This window comes from Psittacula echo, assembly GCF_963264785.1.
Source record: "Psittacula echo genome assembly, chromosome: 5".
NCBI classification, from domain to species: domain Eukaryota; kingdom Metazoa; phylum Chordata; class Aves; order Psittaciformes; family Psittacidae; genus Psittacula; species Psittacula echo.
In genome coordinates this window covers 25554921-25573359 of record NC_137739.1, presented here as the reverse complement: position 1 = coordinate 25573359, position 18439 = coordinate 25554921, and the positions used below count along the sequence as shown (strand labels likewise).

The following is an 18439-nucleotide window of genomic DNA, read 5'->3' as shown; positions in this document are numbered from 1 at the left end:
GAACTTGAAGGCTCTAATGCTGATTCCAGCAAGCTGTAGCTCTTTATCACAGAACAAGAATGTCCACCTGAACACTTATCCTCTGTGTAGCTATGTCACTATGGGATTTCAGTGTGAGCTCCTGTGCAGATGTCTTTTCGTCCATTCTGGTTACTATGCTCAACACCTATACAAAGAGGCTAAAAAGAACATAAAAATGGGTCTAAAATAGGAAAGAAAAAAGGCACCTTATAGGCTTTAATTCTGACTTCTAGAATATAAAGTCATGCTTTTTGTGTAGGTCTGCCCACTTCCTGCTGATCTCTTGAATTGTCAGCCAAGAGATTCAAAAGTTAGCATCTCCTTATGGTAATTTCTAAGTGTTATGAACTTCACCGAAAAAAACAAACCCAAATTCATGCTGTGCCTAAAGTTATAATGTATCTTCCAAATGCCTTTTAGCAGCATAGATGCTGAAAATGCTAATGTAACACCTTTTCTGACTTAACTACCTGACTGTACTATATTATTTGAGTATGCACACTAGTTACTTAACAGGGCATGTGTCATCAGTTTGAAACTTTCAGCTCCACTTATTGGGGGTGGTGAAGGGCCCATTCTGTCTCAGACATTACCACACGGTGGTGTGCGGTCTCTCACAAGGGCCACAGAACAACTCAGTTTAGATGTTAAATTTGACCACATTCTAAGCTTGGTACGAATTTTTCTCTGTATGAGAAAGAAATCAAAACAGTACTTAACATAGTACTTAAGAGTTAAAAAATCACGAGCTTCTGTTCAATAAGCTCAAATTGATCCATGGGGTATGTATTATTCATAAACCAGTTCCTTTTATCGTCATTGATTTCTGTATTTTGAATATATAATTTTGTCTAGGCATTAATTTTTGCACTTAATATCAAAGGGCAAGTTTTAACATGGTAACTGTTGGTTTTTTCTCTTTAATGCATGCAGATTTTGAAGTGGTTATTACACAGGGTTTATGCACTTCGGCTTTTCTGGGAAGTAGTTGTTTCCTTTGGCTATATTAGAAGAACATACTGTTTAACAGGCTTAGTTGTAGAGCAATTCTGAAAGATGGGGAACTACATGTGCTATTTGGAACAGTTTGCAATCACTTTGAGACGATGATGAAATAGCTTGTTGTTAAATGCTGATGGGATAAGCTCGTGGTGTTTATAAAAACATATGGGGAAAAAAATGAGTCATAGTTGTAAGCATTTTAGATCTAGTAAGATGGTAAAGTTGTTGCAGCAATGTCTTTGAACAGAAAAACAGATGAGAGGGACACGGAAGTATATAAAAATGCTATTGGACTTAACCCACTACAACCTAGGCACGGTAAGGAGACCTGGTAAATGTAAATGCCCTAAATATATAAGTAGGACAAGTGAACAACTAACACCAAAAAGTCCTGTTTCACTGCAGGAAACCCTAAGTCTCCACCAGCTTCTATAGTGATCACCAGTATCCAGTGCTTAGCCAGGTTTTCAGTCAAACAGCAATCCTATACATTTAGTTAGGAAACAATGAGTGAGTTATTTGGGAAAGTACTCATTGCTAGTGAATCTGTAAAATGAGGGATTGAATATACTAACTTTTTAGAGACTTAATGGAGATGGATAAATACAGTTCTAATAATGGTATGCTTGAGGCAGTTTAAGCTACTGGCAGACCTGCATTTCACGTCAAAGAAATGCTTTAACAGGTAAGAATACAAAGTCTGTGGGCTTAAGTAAATTATATTCAACAAACAGTTGGAAGCCTGTTAAATTGATTAACCATAGGTACTGCTGGCTGGTCTAATTTAAAACATAAATACATAGGAATTACAAGACTGGACCACCTTTTCCTATCACTTTCATGGAGGTATCCATTTATGTTTTGGTTTAATTCTAAAGGTTGCTTCAGAGGTAAAACAGCTCCAAACATGTATCAAGCACACAAGATTAATTGCTGCGTCAGGATAAGCACACTCTGTAGTTACTAAATTAAAATGTATGAAATGCCATTTGCATCTAAGGGAAGCTGTGACTATTACTCAGTTGTGGGGTTGCTATCTGGAAAAGTCTGCTGCTCTCCCTGAATAAACTCAAGATGGTTCTTGTGATGAATGTGGCAGGAATCTAAGGCCAATGAGACAGACAATCACAGAAAGAACACCCAATGTTCTGCCCCTCCCTCCCCCCCACAAAAAAAAACCAAGCCTGTTCATTTTTGCAGCAGATTTAATGAAAATGTAGTATAAACAGATGCTTATACAGCACTAGGACCAGCAGATGTCAGTGTAACTCAAAGCATTACTTCAGATTTTAGTGCTATAAGCTTCATGAAAAAAATCCACCCTAAACAAACAGCAAGATTATACAGCTTTACCCACTGGAGTACCTACTAAGACTTACTAAGTCCTCAGAAATCAATAGTTAACAATATTTTTGAATAAATGTGACCTAATAAACATGCGTATCTTCCAAGTCTATCACAAAAATACAGAATTTATCCAAAACACCACAAAAATACTGGAGAATATTTTCTCAGATTTCAATTAGAAAGTGTTCTACATAAAACATGTTATAATGTAAAATTTTCATTTTCTGCAGATAGATAATCCATCAACCAAACAAAATTTAAATTCAAATGTTTGGGTGGTTTTTGTAGCAGTTTGGGTATTCTTAGTTTGGGAACAGACACTTGAATGCATTTCAGCTGCATGTAAACCTTTACCTTAAAAACAAGTACAAAGTGAAAGAGGGGAGAGGGCTGCTGAAGTACCAGTTAGTCCAGTATTCAGACTGGACTAACAAATACAGAAAAATTATTTCAATTGTGTTAGAAACCAACAAATAAGTACCATAGTTAAATACTTCAAACTGTCAAGGCATTAAAAATATGTTAAACACTTCAACAATGAGGCTTGAATTATAGGGATAACTTTATCTCAAATCCCTGTAATTTGGATGGGATCTGCATGCCTAAATGCCTTTGAGTCCATTTAAGTGAACGGGATTGAATTTATCAGCTATAGCTGGGAGAGAATCATAGATATTCTATAGAAGCATTCACTATTAATACTGGAGAGACTTTTAATAATACCGCATGTAAACTGATTGAAAATTTTAGTGCTTCACACAGAATAGGTTTGAGACCATGAGATCCTGAAATAGAGAATGAAAAATGAGTGGTATGTGAGAGATGGTGCATTCTACAAAAGTGTATGAGACAAGTAAGTGGCTCAGGATATATCACATGAAAATTTAGCCCTTATACCTACATATAGTGAAAGACTGATGAGAGATTACTTGGATGACTAACAAGACTGAGTACAAGGTAGAATGAAGTGTAAAAAGACAGTAGTACAATTATCTCCATAATCATACTGAAAAAAAAAGTGGAAGTGAGCATATTAATCACGTGGATTGTGATAAATTCCAATGGCTTTCACTAAACCACTGACAAATGTGCTGTGTTTAATCAAAGCATGGAATATATACTCAGGATAATTAATGTGCATGTACTCTAACCAGCATGCTTATTTTTAATTATTTCTCCTCCTTCTATCTCGATTTGCTCATACAGCCACTTGCGGTCACAGCGACATTCAGCTCCACACTTGTTGGAGCCACACTTGGGGCAAGCATAGAAACATCCAAGGCAGTCTTCATCCAGGCAATCACAGAGGTCCATCCCACTGTAAAGCAGTAGTCCCTGGCTGTCATAGACTTTACTCTTGGCTGGTAAAACTTGCCTGTATAATGAAAAACAATGGTTATTTCCACCTATTTAGATGCCAAGCTGCTAGCAGTTGTGGACAGAAGTTTGTTTTCTTCAGGTGTTCATTTGAACACTGTTAATTTAAAAGATGTATGTTACTGTATTTGACAACATTTCTCAGTCCTTATTGTATCTCCACTATAGTGCTTTGGAAATAATTTCAAGTGAGAAGGCTTTATTTCTTCAACAGCACACTTGTTCAGGCACTTATGAACATTCTTATTTATATGATGTAAACTTCAGATTATCCTCCATGTTGTGAAATGCTCCCTTAATTTACTTTTCTTTTATAATGTGTAGCTGCAATTCAAAGGAGATCAAGTAGAATCATTTAGGATGCACATATCCTAATTTAAAAGTATTTTCATATTTTATCATTACCCATCTCTCTAACAGTTCTGTTAAACTCCAGAATCTCAGAACAACTCTGTTCAGAAGAGACCTCTGAAAGTCACCCTATCTGACCCTCTTTTCAAAGCCAGGTCAACTCAAATTAAGCTACTTGGGGCTACATCTAGTTGAGCTCTGAACAGCTCTTATGTCAGACATGCCACAATACTTGTGATCCAGCATTTTACCCCATACATAGAAAAAGTTTTCATAACATCTTGTCCTGGTTTAGCAGTAGCAGTCATTTTTTCTACTGGTGCAGTGCTGTGTTTTGACTTTTGGCCTGGGAATAATACCGATAAAGCCAATGTTTTCAGTTGCTGGTCAGAATGTTTACCCTGACCAAGGACTTTGTGAGTCTCATGCTCTGCCAGGGAGGAGGAGAAGCCAGGAGGAAGCAGGGACAGGACACCTGACCCAAACTAGCCAAAGAGGTATTCCATACCACAGCACGTCATGTCCAGGATGTAGAACTGAGAGTTCCCGGAAGGGCTAGATCACTGCGGGGCGGGGGCGAGGTACCAGTTGGTGAGCGGTTGTATTCTCTTGCTTGTTATTTCCTTTATCATTATTACTATTAGTGGTAGCAGTAGTGATTTGTGTTATACCTTAGTTATTAAACTGTTCTTATCTCAACCCGTGGGAGTTGCATTCTTTTGATTCTCCTTCCCGTCCCTCCAGGAGTGGGGGGAAGAAAGGTGGGGGGGGGAAGTGGACTTCGTGGTTCTGATTTACGGCCTGGGCTTAAACCACGACACATCTCAACAAAATTTCCCTGGTTGCAACTTCTGTCCAAACTGAGTAGAGGAAGCAAATGGAGGGGGGAAGGATGTGTAGTCTGTAAGTAGCACATCTAACGCCTGCTTTTGTCTTGTAAGGTTAAACCTGGATGGAGAGCAGGGGAAAAGCATGAATGAGATCTTTCCTGCATGTTTTAACAAACACTGTATGACTAGTTAAACTGGGATTTTCATCACTCTCTATGAGGACAAGACTGAACTGGTTCAAACTTTCTAGTGGAAAATGCCAGACAAAATTCAGTTGCATATACCTTTCCCTTGCAGAAAGCGTGATAATCAATCACATTAAAAGGCTGCTATTTATTACCTCGTGTTGTCCAATTTGGACACTTTTTTTTTGTGGAGGGGAAGGTATGGTCCTACCTTGCACCTTTTTGTTTCCGAAGTGTAACTACTGGTTTTATTGGAAGATGACAACTCCAATATTTTACATGTAGTCTACTTGATCTTACTGTATTCAAATTCAGCCTATTATTAGAAATTTGGCTTATGTATAAATTAATCACTTCATCCATGATCTGTGTAGTATTGTCACACCTTACTAAATAATTGTTTATATTCTAATTGCCTGAAATATGGACTGTATGTAATACCTGATCTTCCATTTTGTTTACCTCAGTAATAAGAGTGAGCTTTAACATCCTCAAAAACAAAAAAGCTATCTGTAAAGGTGCAAACATCTACATAGAGATGTCACAGTGTTATAGGAACACTAATCATCAAGGCTATTTTATTTTGAAGTGAAAGTTAAAGACAGTGTTAAGTACAGGAAACAGCTCACCTGTCTGAATTAAATGCCGCATTTTTTGTTTGCAGCCTTCTTTTTTCCCTCTTGCTGGTCTCCGGAGTGAATTCAGTCTGTCGGCCTGGATTAGCAAACTGTAGAGACTTCAAAGCCTTAGCTGTACGCCCCTGAGCAAAGACAGAAAATTTCATTTATTTACAAATACAAACCTGAATTTGTAAGAAAATGTTCATTCAAGCCAGGATATTGTAATAATTTGAGTAAAATGTTGACCTCAACTCTAAGCACTGGATTTCCCCGGAGAAACAACTTCAGTCTTAAAATTCTTCCAGTCTCAAAACACAACAATAAAAGCTTTACAGTAGCAGTTTTAATCAATGCTTTCAAATTTCACTCCATCAGTGTCACACCGACAAGCAACTGAAAAGTACAGCTGGGCAACAGCCCCTGGGCTCAAAGGGACAACAGCTCCTAGAATGCAATTCTGCTTTGCTGCAGGGCATATATGGATGAGCTCTTACCAATTTGGTTGTCCACCCTTCTACTTATTGCCTGCATACAGCTGGAACACTGCATTCAACAATGTACAAGCTGTATTCCAAACTTGGCACTTAAAGCATTATCCTCCCACTGCCCACAGTCCATTACTGCTCCTGAACAAACGCCATAGCCTTCGCAGCTCAGACACCACAACTAGTACACTTAATTTGCCTCAATGCAGGGCCACTTGGTAATGAACTGCCTGAGACAGTGGATATTTTTACTTTCAAACTGAAGTTACTAAACCCAAAGTTTATCTCAAATCCTTCAGAAGAAACCTTTGCAGCGTTCAGTTTTCAGCACATGAGCTTGTTATTTGCAAGGCTTGAGTTAAGTAACAGCTTGAAATACCAGCAGCAGTCTGGTACTTACACAAACTTATGAGTTGTAAGCCACTGCAGTAGACACAATCATTCACATCTAAAAGACCATGGTAGTTAATTAGGGAAGTGGAATTTTTAAGGTACTCCAAGTAAAGGTTGGAGTATAGTGAACTCCCACACAACTAGCAGACTAACCTTTTCAAATTTCTATTAGAAAACTTTTATTTCTTTAGCGAGGGCTTGTATGAAGCAAAGTTCCAACAGCTTGCAGAACTTAAGAGGGACTGGGAAAACTGATGCATATACGTACGTCTGAATCAAGTTTTCGTCTTTGGCGATCTTCAGATTCAACATCCACGCTTCCATTTATTATCTGCATGCATTTGGGACAAAGCTTCCAACCAGGTACAAACTGCCTTCCAAACTTGGCGCTTAGAAAAGTTGCATCATCCAAGTCAATTGCTCGCAAGTTTTTCTTTGATAGTTTTCTGTGTATATTGAAGGGATCGCAACATGACTTCTGCAAGTCTTCAAATCTTTCAATGTAAATTTTTGCATGGTGGAGGCAGATTGTATTGTTCTCTGAAAGGGTTATTCCAGTCCTAAGCTGAAGTAACAGTAGATCAGATGAAGACAGATCTTGCTTAGATTTGAAACCAGTGTGACGGGTGTAATAGGTCTTATGGCATTCATTGATAGTTTGAAGCTGAACTCCGACTGAACAAGCATCCATTTTACTTTTTCAGAACAACTTAATTTGCTTATTTTGCCTAAAGTGAATCCTTTGAAGTCTTTGGTATTTTCTATGAAGATCACCCTGAAAAAAAGCATTAAAAATCAGTGAGATTTGTGCTGCAAACATTTACCTGCAAGCTCGACTAGGCCTAAGTAATTTAAAAGACATGTAAAGAACTTATAGCCTTCTACTATAGAGAAGACTAAAAATACACTAACTTTAATTCTGGAATTAAACCAAGCATCTTATTCCTTTCGGAAGCTTTTGGGTTTTTTTTTTCCCACTACTATAAGCATCGATTCAAAATGTTTAGTAGCATTACTTTCTCAAAAGCAATTTGGGAGCCAGATATGAGGTGGATGAACTCTTCAGACACCAGCCTGCTCTGGTCATTAGTTTCCTGGGGGCCCCCTCTCTCAGCACAATCCTTGCTCATAAAGACCAGTTGCAAAGGTGGTCCACAGGAAGAGACTGATGATGGCTAAACAATTCACCCACCCTGTTTCCAAGTAGTTTCTAGGAAAAAAAAGTGCTGAAGGTAGGCTGCACAGGCTGCCTTATGTCAGTTAGTAATTCACATCCAACAGTGCTTCCCCAGGTATTCTTCCCACGTAGACCAGGGGCAAGTCAACACGTGCAGAACCAACCTGAGCCTTTTCAATAAGCAGCCTAGGGTATACACAGAAGCTGGTGGTTTTAGATGTCTTCAGCTGTTATGGTCATGTGGCTTTGCAGTGCCCTCCAAATGAGTGGCATGCTGTTTGATGTAAATATTGGGCAGTTATTTAAACACTAATTCCATTACCAAATACAAAGCTAGCTACTGCAGAGTGGTCTCACACCATGCTAAAGTTTGCTGCAAATCCAGTGCTGGCCTGACACATCAGAGCCTGAGGTCATCTTGCCTCATTTTCTACTGCAACATAAAGGACAAATTTCTAACAAAAGAAAGGAACTCATCTGCTTTCAAAATATTTGAGAATCTTAACTACAATGAATACAGCCTAATTGGAATGTTAATGTTCACCTACGCATTACGCAAAACCAGAATTCAGACAAAAAGCTGTGTACTGTTTTGGCTGAGATGAGAGTTAAATTTCTTCACAGCAGCTGGTACAAGGCTATGTCCTGTATTTGCACTGAAAATGGTGTTGATAACACCCTCATGATTTAGCCAATCTTGAGCAGTGCTTCTACAGTGTTAAAGCCTCCTCTGCTCCTCACGCCCCGCCTCCCCCCCGCCCCCCCCCGTACAAGGAGCTGGGAGGGGACACGGGCAGGACAGCTGACCCCAACTGACCCAAAGGATGTCCCAGGCTATATGGCATCATGCTCATCAATAAAACTGGGGGAGGATGTTGGGAGCATGGTCCTCAGGGAATGGCTGGGGGTTGGTTGATGATGAGCAATTGTTTTCACTTGTATTGCTGCTGCTTCTTGGAGTTTATTTTCCTTCTTTTTTTTTTGCCTATGTGTGTACTTTTACTGCAGTACTGACTTGGAATAATACTTTCTTTTTTAATCTCTTTTAAAAGACCATGCGTCCAACCTTACCATGGTAATGAAGCAGCTATACTCAGAAGTAATCTTTTTTTTTTTTTCCTCAGGCTCATAAATTTTGTCTTTCCAACCTAGTAACTGGAACTGTGTATGATCAAAGCTCACTGCAGCAGAGTTAACATTTGATCAGCAATTTAGCTAACACCAAATTATTCAAAATCATCTGTTAAAGGCTATGCACCAAGCTTGATGCTTTTGGCAAATTCCCACTGTGAAAGGTAGGGCTTGTGTGTGCGGATGAGGAATCACGCTAGGTCAGTATGAAAGTGACAACGTGAATTTTCAGAATTTGCATGCGTATTAGAAGGCAGAACTCTTGGGAGATGCTCTATTTAAAAACAAACCAACAAAAAGTCACCAACAATTTGTCTTCTGTAAAACAAAAAATAATCACTACAGTTCTATCCTCGGCATGCCCCTGTTTTGGCAGTTGACTACCCTATGTGAAATACCACTATGGGAAACACAGGCAAAGCACATCAAGTCTATCACCACAGTTTGTCCAAATGACAGTGTACCGGTAACAGAGGTTATCCTATTCACTTGTTTTGTAAGTGTTCTTGGAAAAAGCTTCAGATTGCCTGGTAGCAGCTGGCATAGAGTTAATTTTCTTCTTAGTAGCTGATGCAGTGCTGTGTTTTGGCTTCAGTCTGAGAACAATGATGATAACACTGATGGTTTTTAGCTGTTGATCAGTAACACTGCCGTAGTTTAAGCTAGTAACTCGGAACCATGCAGCCGCACACTCACTCCCCCGTTTCTTCTTCCCCCTCGCTCCCAGAGGGATGGGGAGAAGAATCGAAAGAATGTAGCTTCCATGGGTTGAGATAAGAGCAGTCCAGTAAGTAAGGTATAAAAAAACCCACTACTGCTACCACCAATAATAATAATGATAAGGGAAATATCATGAAATCCTCAGCTACTAAGGAGAAAAATGACTGCTACCGCTGAAGCCAGGACAAACACCCTGATCAAAGACTTTTCAGTCTCTCATGCTCTGCCAGTGAGGAGGGGCACAACAAGCTGGAACGAAGCAGACAGGACACCTGACCCAAACTAGCCAAAAGGGTATTCCATACCACAGCACATCATGCCCAGTATAGAAACTGGGGGGGAGTTACCCGGAAGGCCCAAATAGCTGCTCGGGTCGGGTTGCGTATCAATCGGCAGGTGGTGAACAATTGCACTGTGCATCACTTGCGTTTACTGTTTTTTTTTTTCCTTTCCCCTTTTAGTTTTATATTCTCTCCCCTCGTTATTTCCCTGCCAACGAGGTCCCACGCTTAAGCACGGTACGGCAGCTGCTCCTCCGAGCGGTGACCGCCCCTGGCCGGGACGAGAGGACCCGGGCGCCGCTGAAGCGCTCTCTGCAGCCTGCGGGCAGCCGCGGCCCAGCCGCTTCGCAGGGCCTGGCCCGGTACCTCGCCGCAGCTGGACCCCGCCCTCCCCCGGCACGGCCCGTGGCCCCGGCTCGCCCCTCCCTCTGCCCCGGTACCTGGTCGCGGGCCGGACGCCGGCACCCGCGTTCCCGGAGCGGAGAAGTCGAGCACCACCCCCGAGAAGACGGGAAAGACGAGTGCTAGTCACTGCGGGGCGGTCACGCGGAAGTCACGGGGGAGCGACGTAGTAGGTACGTGATCGGTAGGGGAGCTCCTCCCACCGGGATATTTCCTTACTCTAATGGAGTGTATTTTGTGCAATTTCCTTTTCTTTTCTATAATCTCTGTGTTTATGGGGATTTATTCTGCTTTTTTTTCCTTTCATTTACAACTTATGCATATTGTGTTTGTACAGCCACTTGACGGTGCTGTACTGTAATGAATGGCAGCCTCTATGCCTCTTGCTCCAAATGCTAAACATGCGTTTGCATGCTTTCTGTGGATTTTGAAATGTTAGGAAGTCCTTGGAAAAGTCCTTCAGCCAAAAGTCCTTAGCTTTTCCTAGGAGTGTCCTATTGAAAATGTTATGTTACATGTGCAAGTGCAGATTGAATTTTGGCAGCCAGGGGCTGCAACTTCTGGGTGTCAATTGCTGCGTATATAAACAAGGGCAAACTCAATAGGTTGGTTGTTTTTCTGTTGTTGCAAGCAAATGGCTATTCAGAACCTGTCCAGAGAATGGATCAGCAAATGGGTTATGCGTGACATAGTTCAGCTGAGGAAATTTCTCCCCAAAAAAGGGTGTTTTGTTTTGCTTGTATTTCAGGGTTTCTTGACGATTCTCTGCTGGAATTGTTGCAATATTGTTATGTATTGATCTGACTGGAGAGATGTTTTTAATCTGGGTTTAATCTGAATCTTCTCAAAATGTAGAGAGGCTTGAAAGTCTCTCGTGCACAAGCTCATGCTGTCTCAGACAAGTGGCTTCTGAAATGAGGGACATGGAGTGGAACCACTTTTCTGTCTCACAGTATCACAGTATCACAGTATGTTAGAGATTGGAAGGGACCTCAAAAGATCATCTAGTCCAATCCCCCTGCCGGAGCAGGAACACCTAGATAAGGTTACACAGGAATGTGTCCAGGTGGGTTTTGAATGTCTCCAGAGAAGGAGACTCCACAACCTCCCTGGGCAGCCTGTTCCAGTGTTCTGTCACCCTCACTGAGAAGAAGTTTCTTCTCAAGTTTAAGTGGAACCTCTTGTGTTCCAGTTTGTACCCATTACCCCTTGTCCTATCATTGTTTGCCACTGAGAAGAGCCTGGCTCCATCCTCATGACACTCCCCCTTCATATATTTATATACACTAATAAGGTCACCCCTCAGTCTCCTCTTCTCCAAACTATAGAGACCCAGCTCCCTCAGCCTTTCCTCATAAGGGAGATGCTCCACTCCCTTAATCATCTTAGTTGCCCTGCGCTGGACTCTCTCCAGCAGGTCCCTGTCCTTCTTGAACTGAGGGGCCCAGAACTGGACACAACATTCCAGATGGGGTCTCACCAGGGCAGAGTAGAGGGGAAGGAGGACCTCTCTCGACCTACTGACCACCCCCCTTCTAATACACCCCAGGATGCCATTGGCCTTCTTGGCCACAAGGGCACAGTGTTGGCTCATGGTCATCCTGCTGTCCACTAGGACCCCCAGGTCCCTCTCCCCTACACTGCTCTCTAACAGGTCGTTCCCCAACCTATACTGGAACCTGGGGTTGTTCCTGCCCAGATGCAGGACTCTACACTTTCCCTTGTTATATTTCATCAAGAAGTTACTCCCTGCCCAACTCTCCAGCCTGTCCAGGTCCCGCTGGATGGCAGCACAGCCTTCTGGCGTGTCAGCCACTCCTCCCAGCTTAGTGTCATCAGCAAACTTGCTGACAGTACACTCAATTCCCTCATCTAAATCGTTGATGAATATATTAAATAATACTGGCCCCAGTACTGACCCTTGAGGCACTCCACTAGATACAGGCCTCCAACTAGACTCCGCCCCATAGGCTACAACTCTCTGGCTTCTGTCCTTCAGCCAGTTTGCAGTCCATCTCACTACCTGATCATCCAGGCCACACTTCCTCAATTTAGCTATGAGGATGTTGTGGGAGACTGTGTCAAATGCTTTGCTGAAGTCAAGGTAGACCACATCCACCGCTCTGCCATCATCCATCCACCATGTTATTTCCTCATAAAAGGCTATGATATACTTCCCCTTGGTAAAGCCATGTTGACTGCCCCTCATAACCCTCTTATCCTTGACATGCCTTAAGATGGCATCAAGGATAAGGTGTTCCATCACTTTCCCAGGGATGGAGGTGAGGCTGACCGGTCTATAGTTACCCAGGTCTCAGGAGAAAATCTTCTCATATATTCATGTTTTGTGTATTTATCAGATGTCTGAAGAGGAGCACTTTCTCTTATAGTAGCCACAAACTGTTTGGAGTGGTGTAACGCAGTGAAGTACACAGAAGCATCTGCTTTGTTCTGTGCTTGTTCTCATGAGGTAACTTGTACTCTGTACAGAGTGTCCCATTCTTTTGGTGGCTCTTTGCTAAAGGAGGGGGAAGCAAATTTTGTGAAGTGTAATACGGTCACTGTGTACTGTGCTTGGATCAGAGTGATATAACTAGTTTATGCAGACTGGACTAAGAAGAAGCTGATGTTGCAAAACTGAGTGTGTTTATACTGACTGGAGTCCATATTCTATTTTCTTTCTTTTTTCAGTTCCTTCAGTTAGGTCCTGTGTCTTTTTGCTGTCATCTGCCCTGTGCTGATAAGCACCTTCTACACAGGAGCCTAACATTTAGAAATAATTCCTTTTCCTTTCCTATTCTTTTTATGGCCTCTGGCCACTATTAGTTGTTTTTTGTTTTATTTTTAAAGCTTCCCAATTATGCCAATTATTATAAGTCCATTAAAGTACTTGATTATTGATTAAACACTTGATTATTGAAGCTAATATACGTGTTCTTACGGTTAAGTGTCTAAAGTAACACAACACACTAAGATGGAGATATATGGATGAGATACAGATGTATATACATATGTATGTTACAAATTTCCCTCAGGTGCAGTGAAAAGCAGTATCACTGTAATAGACTCATGTCAGCTTTCTCAGCACTCCTTAAGGGGCGAAGGGTTGAGTACCAATGAGCAACAGTAACAGCCCAGGCAGATAATCCCTCTATTTCATAAACCTTGAGGGTTTACGGGTTCTGACAGGGTCCCAGTCAGAGGGAGACAGCTGGATCGCAGCCAGCTGTGGTCCAGGAGAGCTCAAATGGGCTCTCTGTTGGGATCACTGTTCATAGGGTGGTAAACTGATTGGCTGGAGTCAGTGTAAATTTTCATCCTGGTATCTGGTATTTGTCAGGAATGATTTACCATTTCAAAAGAGCTCCTGATATGCTAAGGGAGTATCCAGGTATTCTGTTACCTACATGGTCCTTCTTTCCTTCGTTGAGGGATTGGAATCAATGGTCAAGGAGTGCCCAGCCATCCAACTCCATGCATTTATGCAAAGGCTAACAGGAATTCTTTGGGAAGCAGATGGGTCCAGGAGAGTCTGAGGGGACGCATCACCACAGTGACCTCCTGCCATCACTTGAGCTTCTGCAAGCCACCTGTTCCAGTGCAAGGTGGCCCAGTAGGATGTCTGATAATGTGAGCCAGGAGGCTGATTCCCAGTGATCTTCCTCAGCATAAGGAGAGAAGAGCACACACATGGCAGGTCCCAGCTACATCAGTTACTGCACATCTGAAATGTGTCCAGAGACTAGAATAATATCTGTAAGATAGCATAAAATACATAAAATACAAAAAATACAAGTAATCTGGCACATTTGGAAAGCTCTGTCCTAAGTTCTTTCTCCTTCTGCTTCTCTTGTTGCTAATGAAACAGCTGCTCTTTGGTTTCAGGCTTTAACCTATTTTTAGATTCCTTTTATGCTGCTGGCCCTTTGAAGTACATGAACTGCTGTGAAAGAAAGGCAGTGTCATTGCTGGGAGGCAAGGGGAAGGCCTGTAGGTGAAGTCATGCCTGGTAGTGAAAGCCTGTCTCACCTACTCATCTCCTCCCTTACTCTACTTCTCTAAAGCAGCTCTGTTCCCTTAGGCACATGGTTGCACCTTTCCTGCTTTAATTTAAGCATTTCGATGATACCAGCCCTTCATTAGGCCAGCACCAGGGGATGGCTCCCTCCTTTGGGGGGCTGTTTTCTTCATGTCTTAGGAGGTTGCAGAGGTGGTGTGCTCCAGTGCAGGCTCAGTGCATAGTCCTGGTCCCACCACAGGACATGCACCAGCCTAGAATGGGAGGTGGAGGAGCTGGAATTGCAGAGAGAGAATAGTACAGGAAGGAGGAAGCTATGAGTGAAATAGGGGGCAAGCAGCAGGTAGGAGTTATTTGTTGCATTCTAGTTGGGGTGTCAGGCTTTGCCTTTGTGCACGAAGGTTTCATCTAAGGGGATGGTGGGGACAAGTAGAATATCATCATCTAAGTAGTCAAATTCTATCAGTGATCGTGGATGCCAGCAGATCTCAAACCCAGACCCACTGAATCTGTGTACACACTGATTTTAGAGGCTTAAATTTTAAACTAACAATAGCGGGTGTGCCTTTATCATAGTAGAATAGACCAAACTGTTCTAACTTACTAACATGTAGAGAGAAAGGAATGTTTGACTGATGGGGGAAGGAACATCAGGGGAATGATAACAACTAAGGAGACAGTAAATAAGACCAAGGATGCTAGCCTTCAAGATAGCAGAGTGGTGCCCAGCATGGGGTGGGACTGGACCAGAACAGAAACAAGGACATACTAACTGCTAACTCAGCACTAGGACGTTTCAAGCATGCTGAAGCACTGAGGTCATTCAGTGAACACAGTGAGAAAGACTATCGAAGACCACTAGAGACCCCCACTCAGCAAGAAAGTGCATGCTGAATTAGGATGCAAATATTATAATTACTTCCTGGAAAACTGTGAATATGCATGAGTATGCCAAATAGACAGCTGCTGTAGGCAAGTAACGGGTGCGCTCGCCTTTGCATAGCTATTCACGTGTGTGCCCGGTGCTGCAGTAAAAAATGCCTGATTTCTAAAACTCCAAATTGAGTCTTAGGGAGTTTCTCTGACTTCTGTGGTAGCAATCTGACTGCTATGACCAGAGGTGCTGGGATAACTGTGTTTTGAAATGTGATGTAAATCACTGCATTACTTCACTAATGAACATGCTGTGGCTAACAGAAGTGGGAAGAATCAGACCTGGCGTCTGTGTTGCAGCACTGAGCTGACTCAGTATTGACAACTTACTCATTGCTTTAACACCCCAAGCCAGGCTCAGCATGTTTGGGTTGATTTAAGGCAAATAAAGTATTTTTGCTCCCCAGCTTCTGAGTTTTAGGCTCCTGAAAAAAAATGTTTCTGAACTGATGGAATGATTTCATCCTTCCAGACAGTCCTTCATCCTCAGTGCTGCAGCCATCACTGCCTTGAGGCAGTAGGAGAGGACTTCTGCTTGTTCTGCATCTTGGCACTGCCACACAGCTTCACCACAGTGGAGTCACCTCCAGACTACCTGCTGAATCCAGCTGAAGATAAGGAGATCTTGGCACAGCAGGGTTTGATTTTCTTTCTATGGGTGAAAATGTGGTTTGGATTCTGTGCTACAGAGAAGATCTGGCACCGCAGTGTGTGTCTGTTAGCTGTGACAGCAGCTGCCACTTCAACACAACTTGGTGGCATATGGGGAGTGTTGTAGTCTAGAGGAATTATCCATAGTCTGTAACATTCCTGATGTTCTGTTGGCTTTGTGTAGATTCCTACACTGTTGAAAGTGCATTTTAAATTGACTTTTTTCAGGACCTGTCTGTGAAGTATTACACAGACTGCAAATGCCTACCATGATTTCCCCTGTTTAGAATAAAAACATCTATGACGCCTGCATGAGTATTTGTGTTCTTATATGCACAGCAGACCACAAAGTCTAGAAAGCGCTAGTTGGTTAAACAGCTAGTTGGTTCAGTAGTTACATGTTTGGGGAAAATCATCCTTCATAAGGTCATTAGTGCTAATTCCTATCTGCTTTTCCTGCCCTCATTCTCAGTATTTAAAGAAAATGCCAGGCATTTGCTTTCACCTCACAAAACAGTTGGAGATACATATGGAGTGTTAAAACAGCATTGGACGAAGGGAAGGCCTAATACAAATCATGGATGGAAGCAGCTGGGGCAAGAGTGAACATGCCTGTGATTGTTGACATAAATAACAATGAAATAAAAGAATTTTTGTGACTTTATAATCATGTGTTTTTACCCTGTCCCCAGCATTGAGTCTGCTTTACATCTGTGTGTAGTGCTCAGCAGAGACTCTTGTTTTATAAATGAATCCAGGGTTTGCACCTTGTGTTCCTGCAGATGAGATGGATGTGTGAGGAGAAAGCTCACTGCAGCAGCAGTCTTCACTGTCCTTTTGCCAGTGATACCAGTTTCTTAAACTTCTTTAGTCTCTTGTTTTGGGTTGATATGGACTATTGTACAGGGGGGTAATGCTTAGAGTACATTGCTTGCTTAACGCCTACCATGCCTTACCATGATTTATTAGGGGCTGCTTAAGATTTATGGTGCTTACCAAGGCAGGTTGGAAGGATGCAAGGCTATTGATAAAAGGAAAGGAACCGTGACTTGGTTCCTGCTCCTTGGATCTCTAAGCCAGCTGAAACCAGCCTCTGAGCTTGGACCGAAACCAAGGGATTAGGGAGCATGCATGACAACTAAAGGTGAAAAGTTCAGACCCGAGGAAGACTCATTTACTGATCTTGAGACCCTCGCCCACGACCACCAGGAGGCACTGTGCAAGCGCAAAGAACTTTTTTCCTCATTATAATAGGAAGCGGAGATAGATCATTAATATGTATAGGCGTGTTGTGTAACCTGATTAATATGTATACCTTTAGAGAATAAATATAGAGGGAAAACAACACTGGGTTGCGCATGCTTTTGGAGGAGCCATTCCCCATGGGCCTCAGCTGAATAAAGGCATACCTACTTTACAACTTTAACGAGTTGTGGAGTCTATCCGCGTATCAATTTGGCGAGCCAGGCAGGAGACGTCTGTTCGGCTGCAGGATCGGCGGAGAGGCAGACACCCTAGGTGCCCCAGGCCACTTGTCTGGAGGAACTCCGCTCCTCGTCCGCTTACTGCGGGGACAGACAACAACCTGTGCCGGCAGCGGGAAAACGGTATGCTTAAAATTTGTTGATAATCTTGAGGGTCTATAAGTCGTACGCTTGACCCAGGGCTGCTGGTAAGGCACGCAGAGACGTCTGGTGCACAGCGTAGTTCCCCTGGTAGGTAGGGCTTGCAAGCAGGAAGGGATTCACCGACCGATAGAGCGGCCGCTAGCAATCCTGGGAGTGGATCGGGTGAACCCAGGGGTTCATCTGCTGATAGAGCGGCAATCTGTATTGGATGAATCCTAACAGCTCGTGGGCTAAGAGAGCCCGCCGATAGAGCGGGCAAACATCAATCAAGCTCCAGGTTTCGTTGAAGGGTGCAAGAATCCATTTGGTGGTAAGCGAAACCCAGTATGAATGTGTGGGATCCTGAATGTAAGCAGTTTGTGTGACTGAGACGTGGCATAGCTATGAAGCGAGTGCGGAGTCCCGATCCGCGGTTCCGTATTCTCTGTGAGGGGAACGGCCAGAAACGGACGAAGTGTTTATGTTGTCTGTCCTGTCTGCATCGTATATGTTATAACTAAAAGCTGGGAGAGAGGAAAATTACCCTTCCCTCAGTGAATAATATTGTGAAAAAGTACCCACTGATTCAAGGGAAGAAGAGGGCTTGTTTCTTGTCTTGCAAACCCTATCTGTAATCATTAGACATCTTAAGAATTGGGGAAGGGTACAATTACCCCTCCCACAGTGGTTAGCTTTATGACAGGTAGTAGATCTTGAATTTTTGGTGCAACACGCAGAGCAGACCCTTAAATACCCGAGAGGGATCCCATGTGTACCCTGTGGGAATATTACTGTGTATTATAAGTAGCATTTTACATGGATAATGTGGCAGTGTCCACTGTGTGAGTTTTATTTTTATAGTCATTCGTGAGAGCAGTGGATTTGGAGATATTGTTTTGGGTGTATTT

The 18439-nt window shown here is 42.5% G+C and overlaps 1 protein-coding gene across 1 annotated transcript; it reads right to left on the bottom strand.

The window, feature by feature from the left end:
* Positions 1-2216: 2216 nt before the first annotated feature.
* ARL14EP (ARF like GTPase 14 effector protein) lies at positions 2217-10464 on the bottom strand. The gene is made up of 4 exons (XM_080618763.1): positions 10361-10464; positions 6880-7386; positions 5743-5873; positions 2217-3745 (listed from the first exon to the last, which is right to left on the bottom strand). Exons 2-4 carry the CDS (start codon positions 7300-7302, stop codon positions 3517-3519), a joined length of 783 nt encoding a protein of 260 aa, XP_080474889.1. The 5' UTR covers positions 7303-7386; positions 10361-10464; the 3' UTR covers positions 2217-3516.
* Between the last annotated feature and the right edge of the window lie 7975 nt (positions 10465-18439).